The sequence below is a fragment of the Saccopteryx leptura genome, chromosome 2 (genome assembly GCF_036850995.1).
Source record: "Saccopteryx leptura isolate mSacLep1 chromosome 2, mSacLep1_pri_phased_curated, whole genome shotgun sequence".
Taxonomy (NCBI): domain Eukaryota; kingdom Metazoa; phylum Chordata; class Mammalia; order Chiroptera; family Emballonuridae; genus Saccopteryx; species Saccopteryx leptura.
In genome coordinates this window covers 228,288,271-228,311,729 of record NC_089504.1, presented here as the reverse complement: position 1 = coordinate 228,311,729, position 23,459 = coordinate 228,288,271, and the positions used below count along the sequence as shown (strand labels likewise).

The following is a 23,459-nucleotide window of genomic DNA, read 5'->3' as shown; positions in this document are numbered from 1 at the left end:
ACGCCAGTGACACACAGTGGTCACTGTGACTTGTGGGCACGAGCTGGACACCCAACAATGATTCCCAGTGTTTGGGGGAGACTTGCTGGCTCATGAAGTACAAACGTGCAGAATGTGGGGACTCACAGCCCAAAGGTAAGGGAGGGCAGAGGGTGGCCAGGAGCCTGAGCTGGGAGAGCCTTCTGTCTATGAGCCCCTGTCTCTCCTCTGCACCCAGAGGTCTGGTCCACATGTGGCTCCAATGAACACGGAACAGTGAGGGGCTACATGACAGACCGGATGGGTCCCACTTGTGTGATTCATGGAGAAAGGCAGAGAAGAGTTTACGGAGATCTGGAACAGCACAGCCACAAACACAACCCTCCAGCTGCTCAGGCTCCGAGACGAGCCCATTCCGAACGTACTATGGGATGTCGCAATGCTAGGACACCATAAGGAGGTCCTATTTTAAGCACCATTGACTTAGTTACATCATATTTGCAACACAGGCAGTGAGCCTCTCCTTATAACAAATTCCTCTTTAATTTCTTCCTCTATATTTCATGCTTTAAACACTTGCTTGGGATCTGTTTTGTCTGGTTCATCAAGACCAATGTTCGTTTTGAAAAGGAAGAAAACCTTTTTGTTTTTTGGTTTTGAGAGAGGCAGGAAGAGAGAGAGAGAGACAGTAACATCAAGCTGCTCCTGTATGTGCCCTGACCAGGGAATCAATCCCAGCAATCTCTGTTCTCCTGGACGATGCTACAACCAACAACCGAGATATCTGGCCAGGGCTTAATTTTTATGCATTTTTAGAGAGACAGAAAGAGAAAGGGAGGGAGAGGGGAAAGGGAAGCCTTTGTTGTTCCACTCAGTTGTGCATCCCTTGGTTACTTCCCTTGTGTGCCCTGACCGGAAATCAAACCTGCAACCTAGTTGGCTCGGGATGATGCTCTTAACTGACTGAGCTAACCGGCCAGGGCTGAATTATTTCCTTGATACATTAAAAATATGATAAGGTGATTTGCTGACTTGCCACAGAGCCCCTGTCACGGTGTCACATAAATATTTGGTAAATAAGTAAATTTTAATAAGATGCACTTGCATCTCATCCTGTCACTTTGTAAATGTATCTGGTTACTGCTCTTCTTTCTTTCTTAAAAAGGCAGATTTTCTGGGGGGGGGGGGGAGGATGCCGCACAGTGTGTCCTGCGTTTCCGGAACTGTCAGAGCAGGGTGCACTGTGCTCAGGAACCCTGGTCAGGTGTCGCTGCCTGTGCGTTTTACCAGGGTCTGGCCATGTGTTTGTGCGCGGCTGCAGTCCTTGTCGGCCTGAGTCATTCTCCTTCTTCCCTTCTGGCCCAGTCCTGTGATTCATTGTCCTCCTTTTAGAATATTTGCCTATTTTTAAAACCAGTCAAAGAAGACAGACACTGTTTAAAAGTGAACACACTGCACGTCAGCTTGGGGCAGTGTGGAGGGCAGCATTGTGAGCCGAACTCCTGGCGGGCAGGGGTGCCAGCTGTACCAGATGGCACCGGACAGTGACCCATGGGCTGGCGCTCAACTCGCTCTTCTGCACCCAACTTGCTCTTCTTCACATCTATCTCTGTTCTTGTTTCTGCTGCCATTTCCTGTTCAGATTAAACTGACTTCATTAATTTTTTAACAAAGGTCTTACTTTTATTTTGCTTGTCATTGGAAAATCAATTATATTTATTTCTATGTCAATCAATCAGGCTTTCTAGCAACTCATGGACCCAAATGTTAAGCCTTTATTTGTCTGCAAAGTACCAGCGTGGTCACATGTATGTGCCTGCAGGTGCTATGACTATAAGTAATGACGAGACTGTGGTCATGGGCCTCATCAGTTCTGGGGACACCAGGCATGTGCTCTGCATTTCGCTGTAGCAAAGCAAATAAATTCTTTTTATAATGAAGGAGATAGGAGCAAGACTTCACGGGGAGCCGCGTGAAGGCAGTCCCAGGAAATCCGGCTTCCTCTCTGGCTCCTCTCACCTTCCAACATGCACTGTCTGCTCTGTCTTCGCAGGTGTGGCTTCTGTCCCCACAGTGCTCACCTAGCTGTGGTGACTAGGGGTGGGACAGCAACATGTGACATACTCTCCTTACCTGTGCCAATGTGCAAGCCTGTATTCTGTCTTAGTCTCCTAGTCTGATGTCCTGGGGAGGCGTTGTCAGTAGGATAGGAAAGGGGATGAGTTGCCACTGGACCTGGTGACAGAGGAGTTGACTGCTCTTGCCAGGACCCTTGTGGCAGGCTGCTCTTGAGGAGATTTGGGGGGTGACTGGGGTGTTTTAGGCCACACTTCTGTCAGGTTTCCCCTAATGCTTTTGAGATCTGTACCTGTTCATTCGGAAACACCTGCCAGTGTCGGTTTGGAGACAGAGGTGCCCATCTCTCTCTGCATCTGGGCTGTGTGCTGGGCTAGGTGGGGTGCTGCCCTTTCCGTTGTGACCCAGGATGGGCCCTGGTTAGTTGCCCATGAGTAGGGGTTTGTGGTAAGGGCAGAGAGTGAAACTATCAAAACCAGCCACCCTGGTCATTCGGAGCAGAACTCTCTTCTAGTTTTCACTAATATGTCCTCTCTGTCCCACTGAGGCCTGTATAGGATATATGTATGTATTTATTTATTTTTAGCAAGAGAGATAGAGAGAGGAACAAACAGGGACAGACAGACAGGAAGGACAGAAATGAGAAGCATAAATTCTTTGTTGTGGCACCTTAGTTGTTCATTGATTGCTTCCTCATATGTGCCTTGACCGGGGGGCTACAGCAGAGCATGTGACTTCTTGCTCAAGCCAGTGACCTTGACTCAAGCCAGTAACACTGAGGTTCAAGCCAGCAACCTTTGGGCTCAAGCCAGCAACCATGGGGTCATATCTATGATCTCATACTCAAGCCAGTGACCTCATGCTCAGCTGGTGAGCCCATGCTCAAGTCGAGAATCTCAGGGTTTTGAACCTGGGTCCTCTGTGTCCCAGGTCAACGTTCTATCCACTGTGCCACTACCTAGTCATGCAGATATATGTATTTTTGTTTTGACTAACATAACAGTGTTATAATACAAATAGTATTTCTTCTTTGGAGAACTGCCAGAGAACATTTGCAGAACTTTAGTCCGGCCAACTAAGCTCTTAGTCCTTCTGTTTGTATCAACACGAGCACAATTGTTTTTTGCACTCTGTCTGTCCTCAACTAGAGTGATGACAATAATACAGGGCCATTCTGTGAGAGAGAGGGCTTTATAGTGAAGGTCGTTGTATTTTTGTGTTTCAGATGACACACCTCCTAAGGACTCCACTCCTCTGGTCTTTCCAGAACTAGACCAGCAGCTGCAGGTAAGGCCTCTTTTAGCCTTGCTTCTTCTTTCTTCCTTCTACAGGGTTGCATGGACGGGGTGGGGTCAGCCTAACGGGGCGAGGGAGGCAGAGGGGCGCTCTCAGGCCATCAAGTTGTACATGTCTAGAGCTGCAAAGTCAGGCCAAAGTTCTGGTGCAGTGTCCCTGCCTGTTCATCCAGCTACAGCACCTGGACTTCAGGATCGCACAGGTAAACCAGCTCCTGTTCTTGGGGAATACTGGGGCCTGGAACACATGGTCCTTGCTTCCCTTTGCTGTAGATTCTCCAGCAGTGCAGTGGCTTTGGGTCAGATTAGTGTTTTAGTTAAAAACGATGCAGAGGAGACGTCACGTGTGGTGAATTAAGAATAATCTTTCTTTCTCTACTCCCACCTCCCTAGTTCTCTGACAGTTTTTAATAGAATATAATTATTTTATTTTATATTATAAGAGAGAAGGGTAGAAGAGAAAGAGAGAGAGAAAGGGAGAGAGATGAGAAGCATCACCTCATAGATACATCATTTTAGTTGTTCATTGATTGCTTCTCATACATGCCTTGACTAGGGGCTCCAGCTGAGCCAGTGACCCCTTGCTCAAGCTAGCAACCTTGGGCTTCAAGCCGGTGACCTTGAGCTTCAAGCCAGCCACCATGGGTCATGTCGATGATCCCAAAGTCAAGCCAGCAGCCCCATGCTCAAGCTGGTGAGCCTGCGCTCGAGCTAGATGAGACTGCACTCAAGCTGGCAACCTTGGGGTTTCAGTGTCTCAGGTTGATGCTCTCTCCACTGTACCACCACCAGTCAGGCCAGAATAGAATTATTAATATAATTGTTTTAGGTTAAACCTATTGAATTCTGTCTGCTTTGACCCATGAGGGCAATATATATATGTGCATAGTCATGAACGATCTAGTGAAGATATCCCATTTTAATATAGCAGCATGATTTGAAGGGAGCTAACTTGGGACAGTTCTAGTCTTTTTAGAAGATAGATGGTGATTCCAGGCAATCATGGCTCTAGGAATAAGTTCCACCTACAAAGCCTGGACATGGGTCTTGGTCCAATGTCCACTTTGCAGGTCTCACAGGGGTCTCGAATCTTGCACACAGTCATGTACTTAGTCACCACTTACGTTTATCTCAGTGTTGCTTTTGAAAATCTTTTGGAAGGTCTTCAACCTCCAGTTCCCAGCAGGCCCTAACATTTGCTTTCCTGTTGGTGGCTGTCCCTGGTCCCCTAGAGTCACTTGAGTTGGGACACCCAACTGTCAAGAAATAGCTCTGTTCTCTAAATTTCTACTGCAGCTCCCACCTCCCTCTCTCTCTCTTCTTCCCCATCCCACATGGGGTTTTCAGCCCGCAGTCCTGATCCCTGATGTCCAACCACACCCCCCAATTCCTCTTCTTTTCACGCCCTGCCCTCTGCATCTCCATCCAGCATGCTCACATGGTGCAGCGTTCTTGCTTAGACTCTGGCTTCCCTGAGGGGCTGTGTCTGGTGCTGCTGGTGGCGTGTTTAGGATTGTGAGAGAATAACTGTATGTTAGTTTCTGTCACAATTCTTTCGGCTTTATTTTACCATCATCTCAAAGCTGTTTGTCATGGAAGTTAAATGACAATAGAGAATAAACATGTTTTGAAACTCACACAGTAAAAGGCTCTTGTTCCTCCATCAAATTGTGGATTAATTATCTTTTTCTGTATTAGCAAAAGTACTTTTTCTTCCTTTGGGAATATGAATGGTCTTCTCTGGCTCATGAGTCATTCTCCACAGCAGTCATAGCACCCCTGGCAACTTTCCACATAATTTTTCTGTTAAAGCACTCAATTTTATAGCTTTAATTCCACTTCATGTATTTTAGAAATTAACTCTATTTAATTATTTTCATTGAGCAAGACGAGTTTATCTTTACTGGTCCTTCACAAGTTAGGCAGCTGAGAGGCTGCCTTCTGGCTCATATCTGACCCTTCGGATGTGGCTGCCTCTTCATGAGCAGAGAGAACATTCCTGGCATATAAGTAACTGCTGTGTGTTGGGTGAAGGCTGTGACTGAGTGTGTGACAAGCATTTACCAGGTGTCAGCCATTTGGTTAGGGCTGCTTCTGCCTGAGGCTGTTGCCTGTTACTTTATTGGCATGCCAGGCGTGTAATGGTGGGGACAGAGAGGGGGAAGCCAGCACAGAAAGCACTGTAGAGAAGTAGAATCTTCTGCCTGCGTTAGCATAGGTGTATAAACTCAGTCGTTCTGCAGCAGGAAGAGTCGGCACTGAAACCTGTGAAAATGCTTTCTGTGCAAAAGAAACAATCCACCGTGGGGAGCAGGCTGTCCTTGACATTCTCCCGACCATCACAGCCCTTTGTGGAGGAATATACATTAGGTTTCGAAGGCACATGGAGTGGCCGTGCTTGTAACTGTTTGCTGGAGGAAGAACTGATCTCATCTCGACTGGAGCCTACAACCTGCCTATGAACAGGAGCAGTGCCAGCCTTGCCCACTGAACACTCTCGATGTGGGTCACACCCATGCCCATAAGTACTGCTGGGCTATGGTGCTTCCCACAAATGTCTCATCTGCTCCTTGCAACAATCATGTTGGCTGACCATTACGTCTCTCCTTGAGATGAGAAGTGTAAGGTCAGATTTTGGCCAAAATATGTTTTCCAGTTCAGAGGACGTCAGGCTCTCTGATTCTGGTCTAGGTAGCTCTTTTTTCCCTGACACCTGGTCTACAGCAGACAGCTTCACTGGCATCGGTAGCTGTAGATTTGTTTTTTGGTTTCTGGTTGGCAAGGTCACCCTAGTGTGGTCATAGAACAATCTTAAGAAATTTATTCTGACATTCTGACATCCGCGACACATTTTTTCATCATTTATAAAATGCAGCTATAAAACACCTATTTGGTGGCTACGCCATCACCAACTTGACCCCCAGGATTTTTCTGTTGCTTTGCCAAGAATGTGGACATGTTTGAGCATGTAAGTCGTGGTGCTTCTATTTTCACAGAAGCCAAAAAAAGCCTGTGCGAGAATAGCAGTGACAACACTGCTCTTGATGTCTCTATTAATGCAGAACGCTGGGCGAGAGACCTGGGGGCAAGGCAGGTGTTAACTGAACATCTCCTTAGGATACCCAGTTGTGGGCAGTGGACTGCGGCCCAGGGCAGGTGGTAGGTCGATTCTATTTTGTGTGCATTCGTTTCCTGGAAACGAGTTTCTAAATTCTCTGTGCCCATTAGGGGCAGTGTTGGGGCAGACCTAGTTTTGACCACACAGAGGCCCAATTTCACATCCATTTCTAAGAATCAATGAAAGATCATTGCGCTTCTCTAGGCCTCTGTTGCCTTCCAGTTGAGACAGGTAATGACGGACCTTCTTGTCCATTCTGAAGGATGGGACAGTCCTTTTATAAGCCAAGGATCTGGGCCAGGACTAAGCTGCAGTGTGATCTTATGTATTAACATTGGAATGAGGACTATGTCTTTATAAGTGGGTAGAGGACGTGCTAACGAAAGGGTCTAATAAACTTCCTGATGGGCAGCAAGGGGCACTGGCATCTGTCGGCCTGATTTGGAGCTCAGCTCCACACTGACTAGTTCTGTGACCTGGGGAATGCTATTTACTCTCCCTAAAACTCACTTTTGTGAACCACAAAGTGGAGATAATATTGCTCATGTTGTTGTGGGAATTGAATGTGGTAATGAGTAGAGCTAGCTCAGCACTTGGCACAATAATCACTCACTTCATGTTAATTCCCTGCCCTAATGAGATTGTTTATTGGGTGAAGCATTTAAGAATTTGAAATTGCATGTCAAATAAAATAAGAGGAGCATCTCCTTGGATTCTTGAGTGAGAGATAGCGGTTCTGACGCTATCTTCTTCTCGTGAGGTTAAGGCACTTGGAAAGCAATATGACTTTTAATTTTTTTAAGCAAATTGAGCAATAGTTTCACCTTCTCCATCCAAGTCCTACCTCTCATCTGAGGGGACAGTGACAGGAGTCTCCGTGGTACACATTGAACTTGCCTCTTCTCAGGCAGAGTCTGATAAGTCCAGAAACTGATGTCACCTCCACAAATAAACAGCACGTAGCCTGAGTTGTGTACTATAATTTCTTGTTGTTCAAGTAGACTCTCCAGAAACGTCTTTCATGTCTGGCTTCAATGTGCTGCTTGATCGGTGGGAAGGGAGAGCATAGGAAATGGAGACTCAGCATCCGGCTTCCTGACACCCAGCAGGAAAGGCAGTTCGGAAGAACTAGTCCTGCAGCCAACACTGGGGACGGCTGCTTTCCTTCCTCTCAGACATGTTGTGAGATCTTACATTGTTCTTTGGTTGCTGTGACCACAGAGAAAATATACCGCTCACAAAAATGAGGGGATGTTTCAAAATGAATATGAAGCGAGAAAATATCCCCTCATTTTTGTGAGCAGTGTATATAGTGATCCTTGGAGCTTTGCAATGGTGCCTTTAATTAATTAGTTATTTTTTTGATAAGCCCAGTGGTCATTAGGATATGTCTTATAGGAAAAGTTTGAGACACTCTTGAGGTATCACCCCTTTTAACATTGCTTTTGTCAATAGAAATGACTTAAATATTGTTCATTCCAATGTTATGTAGGGTACAGGAAATGCTATGTGTTTACCAATGCTGACTTTGGCCATACGTAGATATTGAAGAAATGACAGTGCTTAAAGTATATAAAAGATGTTTAAAATTCTAACATAACAGTGTTTTCAAATATTGCAATCAGTTCTGAGTATGTTTTCCCATTTAATTTTAACAAATTATGCTTGTTAATTCTGGGGCACTAAAATGCAACATAAATTTAAACCAAACATCCCCATTGTAATAAGTGCCTCCCAAAATAAAGGTAATATTGAGAATAAAGGAATAAATACAAAGTCTGCTCAGCAACTGTAGAACTTTTGGCTTCCTAAATATACCTTATGTGTGGGAAGCTGGGAGAGGAAAATGAACTTTTTACATTTTTGAAGTGGACAAGGCCAGTAGTATTTGAAGAAGCCAAGTAGAAAACGGAAACGCTTAAGCTGGCTTTGCCCCTTGTGGAGCGTCGCTTGGCCCAGTCCTTTCCCACGGGGCCCTTTCCAGGGGACTGAGTCCATTTCGGGAGGAGTTTGCTATAAACTGATGGCCGGGCAGACAGCAGGGATGGCGTGGCACAAGCTGGCATTCTTGGAACAGGAGGCTGTGGTTTCTCTGTTACTTCATCTTTTTAAATCGGTCCTGATGAGTGGGGTGGAGACGAGAGAGAGCAGAACACACCGCACTGCCTTGTAATTTAAAGCCCTTGGAAGCTCTGTCCCCAGTAGCAGCTGGAGGAGGTGGAGATCGGGGGAGAGTGGGGAGGAGGAAGTGCCCTCCTGGGTTCTGACCTCATGCAAACCCCGGTCTGTGTCTTGGAAAAGTGTTTCAGAGTTGGCTTAAGGCACAGTTAGCAGAATGTCTCAATTTAACCTTCTCAGAACTGGCTGTGTTGTGAGTAGGATGGACACCGTGGCATGGGGTGCATCCGAACAGTTTCCCATGATCCTGTGAATTTGTGCACTTGTATGTGAAGGGTCCTTCGCCTTTTCATTTTCAAATCAAGTGTCTTTGGATTTCTTTTCCTTGGAATGTAATATTTCACTCTTTAAGCAAGAGTGTGGGGTAAATGTATCCAAAGTGTAGGAGGAAGTAGCTAATTATGGAGACAATAAGACAATTTTCCTCTTCTGATGCAAAAAGAAATTCACCATCAGCATGAAGAGTTAATTTCCAGCCCGAATTAACACTACAACAATCTCTTGGACAAGAATAGTTAAAATTGAGCGTTGAGAATCGAAACAAAAATAAAAGTGTTAATTCTTATTCCAAGAAGTTAGTAGACTGCTTTATCCAGTCACCACAAGCTTTCTTCTAAGATATTTTTTAGTTTTCAGTGTGAACACACATTAAACAGTGTCTTAAACTCATACACAGCCAGTTAATTCATGAGTGCCCGTGTCTCATATGTCACACAACGAAAGCTTACTGATTGCTCTGTTTTAAATTGGAAACTTGATTCTGGTGCTTGAATTTTAGGGATCTATTTCCTTAGGCAAAAATGTCAATGGACACTGTTGGTCATATATTGACTCTTATTTTGAGGGATTATAAGGAGGTAAGGTCACTCTTAATGAGGACCTTGAGATGCTACATATAAACACATTATATCACAAAGCAATGTGAGCATTCTATGTCACACAGAATGTCACATTTCATTACTCTATGGTTCTACTTTTTATATCAGATGTGAAACCTAAATACTTTAATAATTTCTCATTCACAAGAATGCCTATTGTGATAAGAACACCTGTGTTTATTTATTTATTTATTTATTTACTTATTTATTTGTATTTTTCTGAAGCTAGAAATGGGGAGAGACAGTCAGACAGACTCCCGCATGCGCCCCGGCACGCCCACCAGGGGGCGACGCTCTGCCTACCAGGGGGCAATGCTCTGCCCCTCCGGGGGGGGGAGGGTTGCTCTGCCGAGACCAGAGCTACTCTAGCGCCTGGGGCAGAGGCCAAGGAGCCATCCCCAGCGCCCGGGCCATCTTTGCTCCAATGGAGCCTTGACTGCAGGAGGGGAAGAGAGAGACAGAGAGGAAGGAGAGGGGGAGGGGTGGAGAAGCAGATGGGTGCTTCTCTTGTGTGCCCTGGCCGGGAATCGAACCTGGGACTTCTTCACGCCAGGCCGACGCTCTACCACTGAGCCAACCGGCCAGGGCAAGAACACCTGTGTTTAAACGTCCTTTGGTGAGCTTCCCGGGCTGGTGTGTATGTCCACTGATGTCAAGTGCCTTCTTTGGACAGTGGGTCCTGCTGAGCAGAGGGTGCTTTGATTTGTCTGGAAACATTGGGGTTCATGGCTCCAGATTATAAAGGGATGAAGCATTTAAATTCTCTGGGGAGACAGTTTGGGTGCAAATGAAGAGAGCCTCAGATGGGGAATACTGGTAGCAGAGTTCAGAAGATGGGCCGGGGCAGAAGCACAATTTAATGATAACTTTTTTACATCAACTTTCTTTTTTTTTTTTTTGGTAAAAACACATAACATAAATGTGACCATCTCAGCCCTCTCTGGGTGCACAGTTCAGTGGGGTGAGCACATTCACACACCTGTGTGGCACCCGCAGGACTGTTCCATCTTGCAGAACTGAAACCCTACCCATTAAACAGCAATGCCTCATCCCTTCCCCTGACCCCTGGCAACCAACACAGTAATTTTACAATGTTGTGGAGGGTTGTGCATGATAACTTCCGTCCTCGCTTTGAAAAAACACCTTTTTCTTTAGTGCTTTCATGCATATTTGGGGACCTCACTGTGGTGCTGAGGTTGTGTGTCAGGTGGGGGTGCAGACAGAGCTTGCAGGACCTGGAAGCTGAGGGAAACTGGCCCCCTTCCTTCCCGAAATACTGAGCACTGAGCAGTTTTGGCTTGTTCTTTTAAAACTGGCATCACTTCTTACTTGTGGGAAACCTTGAAAATATTATTATGTGTAAGTAGCATGGTCATCCTGCTGTGAGCATGTGAGAATGCTGACCATATCCTGAAATACTCTATCTTCAAATACCCTTGTCAGTATACCTATACATAATAATGTCTTCGAGTTTTCTGCAATTAAGAAGTGCTAATAAAAAAAGAACCCATGAAAAATTCCCATTTAATAAAAACCTAAGGGGGCAGGGAAAGAGGCCTTGCTCTTCTTAATAAAATTGTATATTTGCCTTGGATGGATAGCTCAGTTGGTTAGAGTGTCATCCGGAATCACAGAGGTTGCTGGTTGGCTCCCTGGTCAGGGCACATACAGGACCAATAGATGTTTTTGGATCTCTCTCTCTCCCCCTTCCTCCCTCTCTAGTGTCCATAAATTTAAAAAAACATTAAAAAAAGAAATAAAATTATATATCTAATGATCAATTTTCCTTTTTAATTATAGCAACAAAGGACAGTACCCCCTTTGTTGTGGCTGCACTCATTGATGCCCTTTGATGCACACAAATCTTTTTACTTTTACAGAGTCCTGAATCTTGTGGCTATCACAGAGATGCCTATGCTGAATTTGTGGTTCAGTTCCTTACATCTGGCAAGTTATGAACTGAACTGAGCGTAGTTTGCCAATTTCATAAGGACAGGACACAGACGTACTGAGTCTCAGGGCCTCCCAACCTGCGAATCCTGTAACAGGGCCTGGGTGACTTTACAGTGGCTTGGCTAGGCTGCCCAGAGTAAATGGCTTTCATTCTCCTGACTGTTATACCTGGTAATTTGCCAGTGAAACAGGTGAGAATTGATGAGGGTGGTGAGTTCAAGGGCAGACTTGGAAGAGCCAGACATTCTGAATTTCTTTGGCAATAGCTTTATCTCATGGGGTGAGTTGTACTGTAATTCTGCCCAGCACCACTTTTCAATTTATTTCTCTATAGAAAGGGGCGATGGTCCTGACAGGCCGAGCTCTACTGTGGGTATTTTCCGGGGGCAGTTGGGAAAAATGCTACAGAATGTAATGTTTATTAAATTTTCCATGAATTAGGACACAACAGAGGTTCCACAGGAAGGTAAATGTCCTCCAGATATACTTTGAATTTTATTTTTTTATAAGACCTCTAGTCAGAGGCTTCATGATAAATAAAAAGGATCGTCTAGTCTATGACATAAACTCTATTGAATTTCTGTTGCATCCTGGGTGGGGTCCCTAAATATGACACCCAAATTAAGGTAGTCCTTGCAGAATGTAATGAGAGGAGGGAGCAATCAGAAATTCATTGGTTCTCAAGTTACTAATGTAAGAAAGGTAAGAATATGACTGTTGGACACACACCTTACCTGTGTAGAGCACAGTGAAGAAAAGGTTAGACTAAAGGAGCCCTATTCATCAGATATTATATAACATTTTAAAAATAAATAATTAAAGAGTGATTAAAAATGCTTAAAACACTATTAACTAGTGCTTTAAAAAATAATGGTTTTAATAACGTGTTGCTAACTAGAAATTGGAGTTATAAACCCAAGGAAAGTTGGTTCTTTTAAAAGATAACTTCCTGAAGTAGGCTTTCTGACACATCACAGTTATCAAGAGTTGCCATGCTGGCTTCTGAGACCCTCAGAAGGGAGGAAGGAGAAGAATTTGTGCTCTCCTTGGCCTCATGTGTTACATGCATGTTTTACTTGGATTTGGTTTTGCGCTTGGTCTGTTAACCCCTACAAACCTTACTCCTGGCCCAGTGGCATTGCTTCAGTTTGGGGAATTTCTCAGAAGAGAGCCTTTCCTGTAGGGCTACTCCTGCAGGTGAGGTGATGTCCCCAGACTGGGGCCTTGGGACAGAACCCTGACGTCCCCATCAGGGCACTCTCTAAGGCACAGGTCAGGACTGCCGAGGGCAGGCAGAGCCTGAGACTTATGGCAGGAGATGACACGTCTGTGTGAGGGAGTCTCTCAGCTCTGGGCTGAGGCTGCCTGACTGACTCTGGGAGTGAATGGGGGTCTGTCACCCCACCTCCTTGTTTGTGGTCCAGTCGAGTCAGGAGGATTCTGCCTCGCGTTAACTGACAATGCTATTCTCATGCCAACACCCCCTGAGACCGTCAAGGGAGCAGAGCGGTTGATTCTTTTTTCTGATACAAGGACATGGACTGATTTTTCATTGTTGTTGTGAAGCCCCTGCCACCACGTCATGACTCCCTGGAGTCCATGCAGGTGTTCCAGCAGCACTGCCAGATTGCGGAAGAATACCACGAGGTCAAGAAGGAGATCGCTTTGCTGGAGAAGAGAAAGTAAGTGTGGGCTGTCCTGCCTGCTGTGGGGATGGACACTGTCCTGCCTGCTGTGGGGGCAGGTGGGGATGAAAGACACGGGCATGGGCACCGTCCTGGGATTTTGAGGTTGCTATGCAACTTCCATGTCTGTCCTGTTTGTCACAGAAATGACCCAGGTGGCAGGGCTGTAGGTTCAGTGCTTTACTTTAAGAGCAGTGAGAGGAACACTCACCACTGAGGGCGCTTCCTTCCCCAACATTTAAGTTTTTAGTAAGCACCAAAAACTTCAAGCATCAAGTTCAAGAAATTAAAATGCCAAAATGCCACCCAGAGCTGAACTCTGTTCCCTGTGAACATGCCAGGACGCACCCCTGCACACTGTGGCTGCAGGTGGGTTGTACCAAACGCTTACCTGGTGGTCCCCGCTGAGGTGGGGCTGGAGTGCGGGTGACACATGGGTGTTGAGTCCAAACATACTGTGTTTAACTTGCTGCTCCTCCCCTTCCTCTTGCTGGAGAAACAGATCCTGTATATTTATTACTTAAAATTTAAATCAAAGCAAGTGAACTATATTTTGTTTTGAGAAATTTGACATTGTTGGGACTCTTTGGAGACCCAGCATGGTGCTGGGACAGGTCACACGGTGAAGGGCGAGGTTTGCGGACTCTGCTCTCCCGGGGTGACCTCAGCAGTTGGCAGACCCTTCCTTCCCTTCTTGCTTTGCTCTCTCTCAAACATAAACTCCTACCTGGACTCTGGTGATAGGGATCAAAGATGTTTATGAGGTAAAAGCACAGCTTCCTTCTCATGTGCCTGAGACTCTTGTTGGTCTGCGTGTTCAGGTTGACTGGAGTGTGCAGACTGAATGTTCACATGTGATCTGGGTTTCGTGAAGGAGCTGGGGATGCTGATGAATAATGTTACCGGTGGTGGGGGTACAGGAGGGTGTGTGTAGCCTGCAGACATCTCTTCCTGTGTTCATGTTAGTGTGTGTGTGAGAGTGTAAGTGTGCATGTGTGAGTGTGTGGGAGTGCATGTGACTGTGTGTGAGTGTGTTTGTGAGTATAAGTGTGAGTGTGTGAATATATGAGTGTGTATGTGACAGTGTGTGTGAGATTGTGTGAACATGAGAGTGTGAGTGTTTGTGTTAGTGAGTGTGTGTATGAGAGCATGTTTGTGAGTATGTGTCTGTGAGATCGTGTAGGTGTGAAATTATGTGAGTGTGAGACTGTATGTGTATTTGAGTATGTGTGTATGCTTCCGTGAGACTGTGTGTGTATGAGCGTGTGTGTGAACTGTGGTGTCACGACAGAAACAACAGGTAGTTATGTATTAATTTGTAAACTCCTTCTATTGAAGTGTTGGAGGACTTTGTTATCTAAATTAACCAACGTGTGCTTCTTTACTTTGGGGGCAATGGAAGACTCACTCACTAAGTTACACAATCTGTAAGTTTATATTTTTGTACGTTGCATTTAAAAAATGCGCTGTGCTAACAGTGCGAGAGTGACTCATCCGGTGTTTGCTGAAATATCCCTGCTGCCTGTGGTCGGAGTAATAACAGCTGTGCTCCCCCCATGGCAGTAAAATAAGAAAAGGCAAAGTTGACTTCTAGAAAGAAGGTGGCCAGTGGACCAGTGGAAGTCCTTTGTACAGCCTGCCAAACCACAAAAATGTTTGCTAGACCCCCACTCAGCTACTCACAGGCCTTTCTAAGTAACCAGCTAGATGTGAGGCAAAAGACCAAATTCTTTTGTTATTTTTTCCTTTCTTTTCATAAAGTCTCTCAAATTTCTTTTTTTTTCATTCCAGCTTCTGCCATTTGGGCATGGGACTCGGGACTCCAGATCTTGGTCAGTGTAACACTGTAGCTGGTGGGACCACTTGTGGTTTCCGTCACTAGGAAAGGAGACCGTGCTTGGCCTGGGCTTCAAGACTGACCTAGCGTGGCCTTGGTGCTTCTGTAGAAGGACCCTGGCCCAACCACTTTTCCTAATGCTGCCCATGTGGCACTGTGCTCCAGCCCGCAGTGTCCCCTTCTCCCTCTCAGAGGAAGACTCCCCTGCCTCAGCCATCGCAGGGTCAGCTCTGTGCCTGAGCAAAGAATAAGCCACTGAGGTGATTCTCCTGGCCCTTGTAGGTGGTTCTAGTAGTATTGTCCATGTAAGCTCTGTCCTAGCCTTCTGGCTGTGTGTAGCTCCTAATAGACACAAATACTCTGGGACACCTTGAATCCAACCACCGAGCATGGAGCTGCACACAGGTAATTTAGAGTGGCAATTATAGAAGATAGTAGCATCCTCCATGGACACATTTTATTTGTAGCTTCTATGGTCTATACAATGTGTCTGTAAAGTCATGGTACACTTTTGACCGGTCACAGGAAAGCAACAAAAGACGATAGAAATGTGAAATCCACACCAAATAAAAGGAAAACCCTCCCAGTTTCTGTAGGATGATGTGGCAGCATGTGCAGATGATGATGTAACACTGTGTATACAGCAGAGCAGCCCACGGCCATGCCAGTCCAGATGTGGATGGTACAGAGGAAAGGTCAGTGTGTTCTGTGGCTTGCTAAATTAGAATCCGTGACCAAAGTGCAACGTGAATATCAGCGCGTTTATAACAAAGTGCCACCACATAGGAATAACATTACTCGGTGGGATAAGCAGTTGAAGGAAACTGGCAGTTTGGTGGAGAAACCCCGTTCTGGTAGGCCATCATCAGTCAGTGATGAGTCGGTAGAGGCTATACGGGATAGCTACCTAAGGAGTCCTAAAATATCTGTGCATGAGCCTACATCGAACTGCACTGAATAGGTATGAAACTGGGAGAGTTTTCCTTTTATTTGGTGCAGATTTCACATTTCTATCATCTTTTGTTGCTTTCCTGTGACCGGTCAAAAGTGCACCATGACATAACGGACACACTGTATTTAAGATGTAGAGTCAGTATCAGCAATAAACGCTAAGATAAATGGTTGAAATAGGAAGTATGGTTATATCTTATATTTGTAAATAATGAAGTTGGTTCTCCAAGGCTTATTGGTGATCATTGTTTTCATTTAACACTTTCTCGGAGCAGAAATTCCCTTTGCAACAGATATTTTCTTAAACAACGTTTATTTTCAAGCAGGATGCATTGGGCTAAAAGGATTTGGCCTCACTAACTGACTCTCCTCGTTCGGTGGTCTGGATAAAAGTTTCTTCCCATCTTTTTCTGGGGTGTCACTGATCACATTGCCTCTGGTCATTCGTTAGTACTTGCTGGGCACTGAGGGAGACTAGCTCAGGTGTTTCAGGCTAGTTGATTTCTTGGAGTCACAGGGACCACGTTAGGCTGAACTTCTCTCCCATCTCCAGAGGGTGTCTCCCTGGATCACGTTTGGGAGACTACAGAGCAGCAAGAATAATTGATTATAACTATTATTTGGAATCATGGTGTTGGATGGGTAAACTTTTCCTAGGATTATAAACTCAGCACAGAATGAGTTTTTAAAGAATTTTGGTCCATTGATCAGTAATGTAAGAAAAGCTTATTCTTACTTTTATTTGAATTTTTTCCTTCTTAATTGAAAAAAATGGCAATATTAGTAAAAGTTTAAAAAAATTACCAAGAGCCTGACCAGGCGGTGGCACAGTGGATGGAGTGTCGGACTGGGATGCGGAGGACCCAGGTTCAAGACCCCGAGGTCACCAGCTTGAGCGTGGGCTCATCTGGTTTGAGCAAAAGCTCACCAGCTTGGACCGAAGGTCGCTGGCTTGAACAAGGGGTTACTCGATCTGCTGTAGCCCCCACGGTCAAGGCACATATGAGAAAGCAATCAATGAACAACTAAGGTGTCGCAAAGAAAAACTGATGATTGATGCTTCTCATCTCTCTCCATTCCTGTCTGTCTGTCCTTATCCATCCCTCTCTCTGACTCTCTCTCTCTGTCTCTGTAAAAAAACAAACAAAAACCCAAGAATTCTTACATCTTTACAAAATTCCTGCTATCATTTTTGTCTATATTTTCTAGACCTTTGCATGTGAATATTTTTATATAATTATGTATATAGTAACATGAAATGTGTACATGCTTTTTCCAGTAAATATTATAAGCTCTTTATAGAACATATATAGTTTTGTGTATGTAACAGAAACACATAGAAGTGAGATATAGGCATTTTATGACTTTTGAAATTTATTACTGAATTGTTTGACAGAAAGTTTTCAATATGTATCATTAAACAACAATTAGATCTATAATTAGATTTACAATTAGTAAAGGTTGCTTTGTGCCACATGGACTATTTTATCTTTTTTAAAGAAGAAGCTATTTGATTGTCCCAGATGAAACGCTATGCTGTTGTGTTTGAAGGACAAGGAGCAGTGTACTTTGTAGAAGTGTAGTCTAGAGTAGCCCTGTTTTGTTTTGATTTTAGTTATGGTATTTATTTTATTCTGAAGTTTCCAAATGTTTAGACAGAAACATTTATTTCTTTAGGACATTCCCAAAGGCAGAGGCTTTTAAAATGTGTTCTGAGGAACCTCTGAAGGTTGAGGATGGAAGGGTGTCAGGCAGGGGACTGGACCATAGCCAAACAGAGAAAGTCCAATTTTAGCTCTTTTCATTGGGGTTTTGTTGCTAGGCTCCTCTCCATCTGATCTTCACCCTGAAGCCACAGGAAAGGAGACAACATATTTACTTCCTTGCTAAGGAAGAAGGCTCTGATCTCCAGGGGAGCAGAGTGAGGAAGTATTTTACCCTTCACCTTGTTCCTATCCCAAAATTAACTCTTTTTTGTGGTTGATAGTGGGGATCTGTATTTTCTTTAGAATGGTGGTTCTTAACCAGACCATTTCCTCAGTGCCCCACCCTCCAAAACAATGGCAATGTCTGGAGACAGTTTTGATTCTAAGAACTGGTAACACTGGCACCTAGTGAGTCGAGGTTGAGGGTGCTGTTAAACCCTCTGTAATGTCAGGACACAGGAGAGACCCAACAGCAGACTGTCTGGCCCAGAACAGCCGTTGTGCCAAGGCTGAGGAACTCTATATTGTAGCACTCCCCCCCCCCCCACACACAAGGCTATAGTGTTGCCTTTGGAATTCATTTATTCCTTGTGCATCATTCATCTGTGGGGTTTCAACACCACAATCCAGGCTGTGCTTTTCAATAGCACATTTCAAGAGCGTCCATTTCAATAGCATTTACTGCTCCTCCACCCGCATTAAATGAAGACAAACGTTCATATACTTTCTGTCATTTTTAAGCACCTGCTCCTTCTCTCCTGTGTGTAAGGGCTTGTAATGGAGCACACGTCTCTCAATACCCAACAGTGTAGTTTAAGTCACTATTTAAAACAACACTCCCTGTGATGAAGGTAGTCTATTATTATATTATCCCAAACTCTTTAACTCATTGGGGCAAAACTCTCCAGGATTTTGCCTTTTCCAAATAAAAGTCTTTATTCAGTTTTGAAAGTCCCAGCAACCACAGCAGTGGTCTGTCTAGAAACAGAGGAATATTTGTCCTAATGATGAACCCACATCCCAACTTCCTGCAACACAGAGAATCTCCTTAATGTTGGGCTCAGCTTCCACAGAGCTTCAATGCCCTCTTTACGCACTTACTTGGAGTTTCCCTTCCCCCATTTGTTTTAGCAAATAGAAGCTTTCCTGAGAATGTGGTTTAGAATGGGAACTGCAGCTGGTCCATGGTGGACCCAAGGTGAACGCCTTTTCCCTGGTGAACTGCATTGTGTGGAAAACAGTTACAGCTCTTGACTTCCCACAATGGTGGTCTTCTACCCCACATTTCATCCATCAAAGGGAATGGCATAAATGATACACAGGAACTCAAAGGCAGGACCACATCCTAGCCAATTATGGATATTGACTTTTTCTTAGATCATCTGCTTATAAGATTGTTTCTGTAGCTTGATGAGCCAGCATTAATCACGAACTGCTAATAGATGAGCATAAACAAGTCTACATAAATAATAGGGCTTGGACAAGAGACGATAGACGTTTTGACAGCACTCATTGAATATGTGTATAATTGCCTATCAAATACATGAGACTAATTTAGAAACCTATCAATTAAATCTTCTTGATTTTACTAAGGAAGAAATTATTATTGACTTTAGTTTTAAATGAGGTCAGATAGGGAACATGGACAGCAGCCATGGTCACACCCGGGAATTTCAACTCTTCAACCACTATTTGAAAGCAAAACTCTATTTTAACATTAATTATTTGTGTGATACAGTTGACTTGAATGGGAAAAAAAAAGAATAGGAATTGATGACCTGATGGGTGGAGGATTTAGAGGCATGACCCTTTTTTTTACTTATGTAAGTTTTACTAATCAATTTCTTAATTTTTTTTAAATTATAGAAAACATTTAAAATTATCTTTTTTAAAAAAGATTTTATTTATTGCTCTTTAGAGAGAGGATAGAGAGAAAGAAAGGCAGGAGGAGGAGCAGGAAGCATCAACCCATAGTAGTTGCTTCTCATATGTATCTTGACTGGTTAAGCCTGGGATTTCGAACTGGTGCTCTCAGCATTCCAGGCTGACATTTTATCTACTGCACCACCACAAGGCAGGCTCAGTATTGTTTTGTATTAGTGTCAGGTGTGCAGCACAGTGGTTAGATGGTCATGGACTTTACAAAGTGTCCCTCCAGGTATTTCCAGTGCCTACCTGGCACCATACAATTATCACAATTTAGTGTCGACATCTCCTATGCTGTACTAACCAATTTCTTTAAGGTAGTTACATAAGGAACTTTACTAATATTTAATTATCGACATTCATTGCTTCAATTATGCTTAGAGGTAAAGAGCCCTAAACATTTAATAAGAAGCATACTTTGGTGCTGGCTCTTTCTTATTAGCTATATGACTTCTTTTTTTTTTTTTTTTTTTTTTTTTTTACAGAGACAGAGAGAGAGTCAGAGAGGGACAGATAGGGACAGACAGACATGAAGGGAGAGATATGAGAAGCATTAATTCTTTGTTGCAGCTCCTTAGTTCATTGATTGCTTTCTCATATGTGCCTTGACCTGGGGACTACAGCAGACCAAGTGACCCCTTTCTCAAGCTAGCAAATTTGGACTCAAGCTAGTGACCTTGGGCTTCAAGCCAGTGTCCTTTGGGCTCAAGCCAGCGACTATGGGGTCATGTCTATGATCCCACACTCAAGCCAGCAACCCTGCACTCAAGCTGGTGAGCTCGTGCTCAAGCTGGATGAGCCTGTGCTCAAGCTGGCAACTTCAGGGTTTCGAACCTGAGTCCTCCGTGTCCCAGTCCAATACTCTATTCACTGCGCCACTGACTGGTCAGGCAGCTATGTGACTTTTTAAATGAAATTAAGCACTTTGAATTTCTCTTTCCTCATCTTTCTTTTTTAAATTGAATTTGTTGGGGTGACACTGGTTAACATAATTACATAATTATACAGGTTTCAGCTGCCTAATTCTACAACACATCTCTGTGCTCCGTACTACATGTTCGTGTCCCCCTCCCACCCCCAGTCAAGACTATCCATTTGTCTCTGAGGTATCTGACTTTTCAACTATTCCTTCAGCAAATATTTACCTGGAGCCTTTATATTCTAAACACTGTAGAAGATTCCAGGATTAACAGCCTGAAGGAAATTTGTGTCTGAGTATATCACCCCCTCTCCCTGTTGTATTCATACTCCATCGCCCTAAGTACATCAGTGACTGTTTTCTAAGAACAAGAGCATTCTCTCGCTTACCACAGAACAGTAATTAAAATGAGGAATTTTAGCGGTGATACAAACCTATTATCTAGCTCATGGTCTGCATTTAAATCAGTCACGATTCCCAGCTGTGTCCTCCACAGCTACTTTTATTTCCAGTCCAGCATTGCACCTTGTATTCAGTTATCATTTCTCTTTAGCTTCTTTAAATATGTTCTTAACCCTTAGAAGTGTATATCTAGGAATTCTGTAGAATTTATCTCAGTCTGAGGTTGTGTGCTGCCTGCATGTTGGGCAAGAAAACCATGGAAAGGGTGATGTGCTTTTGTGCTGTCTGTTGATGTTACCGCTAGTGATGTCACTTGGAGCTCTCTTGCCTGGAGTGGTCTTCGGGTTTCTATTTTTTTTTTTTTTTTTTTTTTTTGTATTTTTCTGAAGCCGGAAATGGGGAAAGACAGTCAGACAGACTCCCGCATGTGCCCCACCAGGATCCACCCGGCACACCCACCAGGGGGCGACGCTCTGCCCACCAGGAGGCGATCGCTCTGTTGAGACCAGAGCCACTCTAGCGCCTGGGGCAGAGGCCAAGGAGCCATCCCCAGCGCCCGGGCCATCTTTGCTCCAATGGAGCCTCGGCTTCGGGAGGGGAAGAGAGAGACAGAGAGGAAGGAGAGGGGGAGGGGTGGAGAGGCAACTGGGAGCTTCTCCTGTGTGCCCTGGCCAGGAATCGAACCCAGGACTTCCGCACGCCAGGCCGACGCTCTACCACTGAGCCAACCAGCCAGGGCTTTCGGGTTTCTTATCCTGCAGGGAAGGAAGAAGCGTGACAAGTGCCATGTTGAGCAAGGGAGAATTTGGTTGAGGATGAAATGACCTACATAAGGGGTGTGGGCCTGACTTGCGGTGTCAGGTTCATTAAATCTGAACATGGACTGTGCATCTTGAGCTCCTTTTGCATGTGTATTTACATCAGTGTATCATTATTATTACTGTTTTTAACTGAGAACTCAGTTTCTTTACCTACAGTGTCCCTTGATACCTTATCCTGCTTCCTGAATTCTGTACGTACAATACATGTACAGATACTGTTTTGTAAATTAGGGCTGCCAGATATACATCAGGACTAGGGAAAGGCATAGCAAATAACTACAGGAAGGAGGTGGAACTCTTAGTTCGAAGAACTAGTGAAGATTTGTTAAACTCAGAAATAAAAAACAAAGTGAGATAGCTGAATTTGGAGGGCAAAGATCAGCTAAGGGACAAAGTATAGTTCTCCTACCCATAAGACAATAAGAGGGCATTTTACATTATATGTAAACAGATTTTTCTGGGGTTTTCCTCTAAACTAGTTGTAATTTTTACAATTTGTTGCACTCTCAAAACGATAAGCTTTTTTGACCGTCGAAGGTTTTGTGGAGCGTTTTCTGGCAGACGGTTACTATTTTGGGTGTGCTAGCAGAGGGGATCTAGGACTTGCGGGCAGGGAAAGCGGACCTGTGGGGAAGCAGGTGTCCCAAGGTGAGAGGGGGCGGGTGGAGGCGCTCCGTGCGCGTGAGTCCTGCGTGTCACTGCGCGTCCTCCCCTGTGTCACCTTGTGTCCCTCCCTGTGTCACTCTATGCCGCTCCCTGTGTCACCCTGTGCCGCTCCTTGCCCTGCTGCAGGAAGGAGCTGGTCGCCAAGCTGGCGCAGGCGGAGAAGGAGAAGGGCGACGCCGCCCAGCTGGCTCGAGAGTTCGAGGCGCTGACGGAAGAGAACCGCAGCTTGAAGCTGGCCCAGTCGCAGTGCGTGGAGCAGCTGGAGAAACTGAGGATCCAGTATCAGAAGAGACAGGGCTCGTCCTAGCCGTGAATTGCCCCCTGTGACTGCTGGTGCTGGCCCGGAGGATGCCAGCAGAACCGATCACGCCTGCCACGCACATGGCCACCGTCACTCCCGAGCTCAGTGCTGGCTAGTCTGACGGGGCTATTTTACTTTAAACAAGATAATTAAAGCAAACCTATTACCCGTGTATGTTTTCAGAGATTATCATTTGTTTCCAAAGGCATTTTTTCTTACTTAGGAAGATAGGGTTACACCGCACATGAGGATAGAACACTGAGTTCGCCAAGAACCTTACACAGAACCAGGCCACAGGCAGCCCAGGGGAGGCTCCCTGCGGTCCCGCATCCGTTTGTTCTCAGTTTCAGCTGCGCTCCCCTCCCAACATCCGCAGCTTTCCGCATGCGCTCAGGCTCACCGCTTAGGTTCGGTCCCTGGGCAGTGGTCCCAGGAACAAAGGTCGCACGTCCTGAGAAGTTTCTTGTGGAAACTCCGCAGGCAGCACGTGGGTGTGGGAAGCATCTGCGGACCTGCTGCTGCAGCGGGGACATGGCTGCCTTTCTCCCCCGCTGCCCCCTCGCCCCGCCCCCCAACATAAAAGGGTCGTTTAGATGTGACTTTAGTGAGTTGCCGTGAAAACATCAGTGCAATTATAACTTGCTTTGTTTTGGGTTTAAGAAAGTGTTTTGGGTCAGGAATGGGAACAGATGAGTAAATTCAGAATGAAAATGATTTTCCCTTGTCCTACTTATCACCATACCGCTCCAAATTGACCTCTTTGTTTTA

At 44.9% G+C, this 23,459-nt stretch overlaps 1 protein-coding gene across 1 annotated transcript in view; it reads left to right on the top strand.

Moving 5' to 3' along the window:
• MAP3K7CL (MAP3K7 C-terminal like) overlaps window positions 1-23,254 on the top strand; it is a 33,972-nt gene extending 10,718 nt beyond the window's left edge. The window contains exons 3-5 of the mRNA XM_066370410.1: window positions 3,281-3,342; window positions 13,044-13,159; window positions 22,517-23,254. Of these exons, the coding sequence (XP_066226507.1) occupies window positions 3,281-3,342; window positions 13,044-13,159; window positions 22,517-22,697 (359 nt within the window). The 3' untranslated portion in view covers window positions 22,698-23,254. The remainder of the gene's footprint in view (window positions 1-3,280; window positions 3,343-13,043; window positions 13,160-22,516) is intronic.
• Window positions 23,255-23,459: the final 205 nt, after the last annotated feature.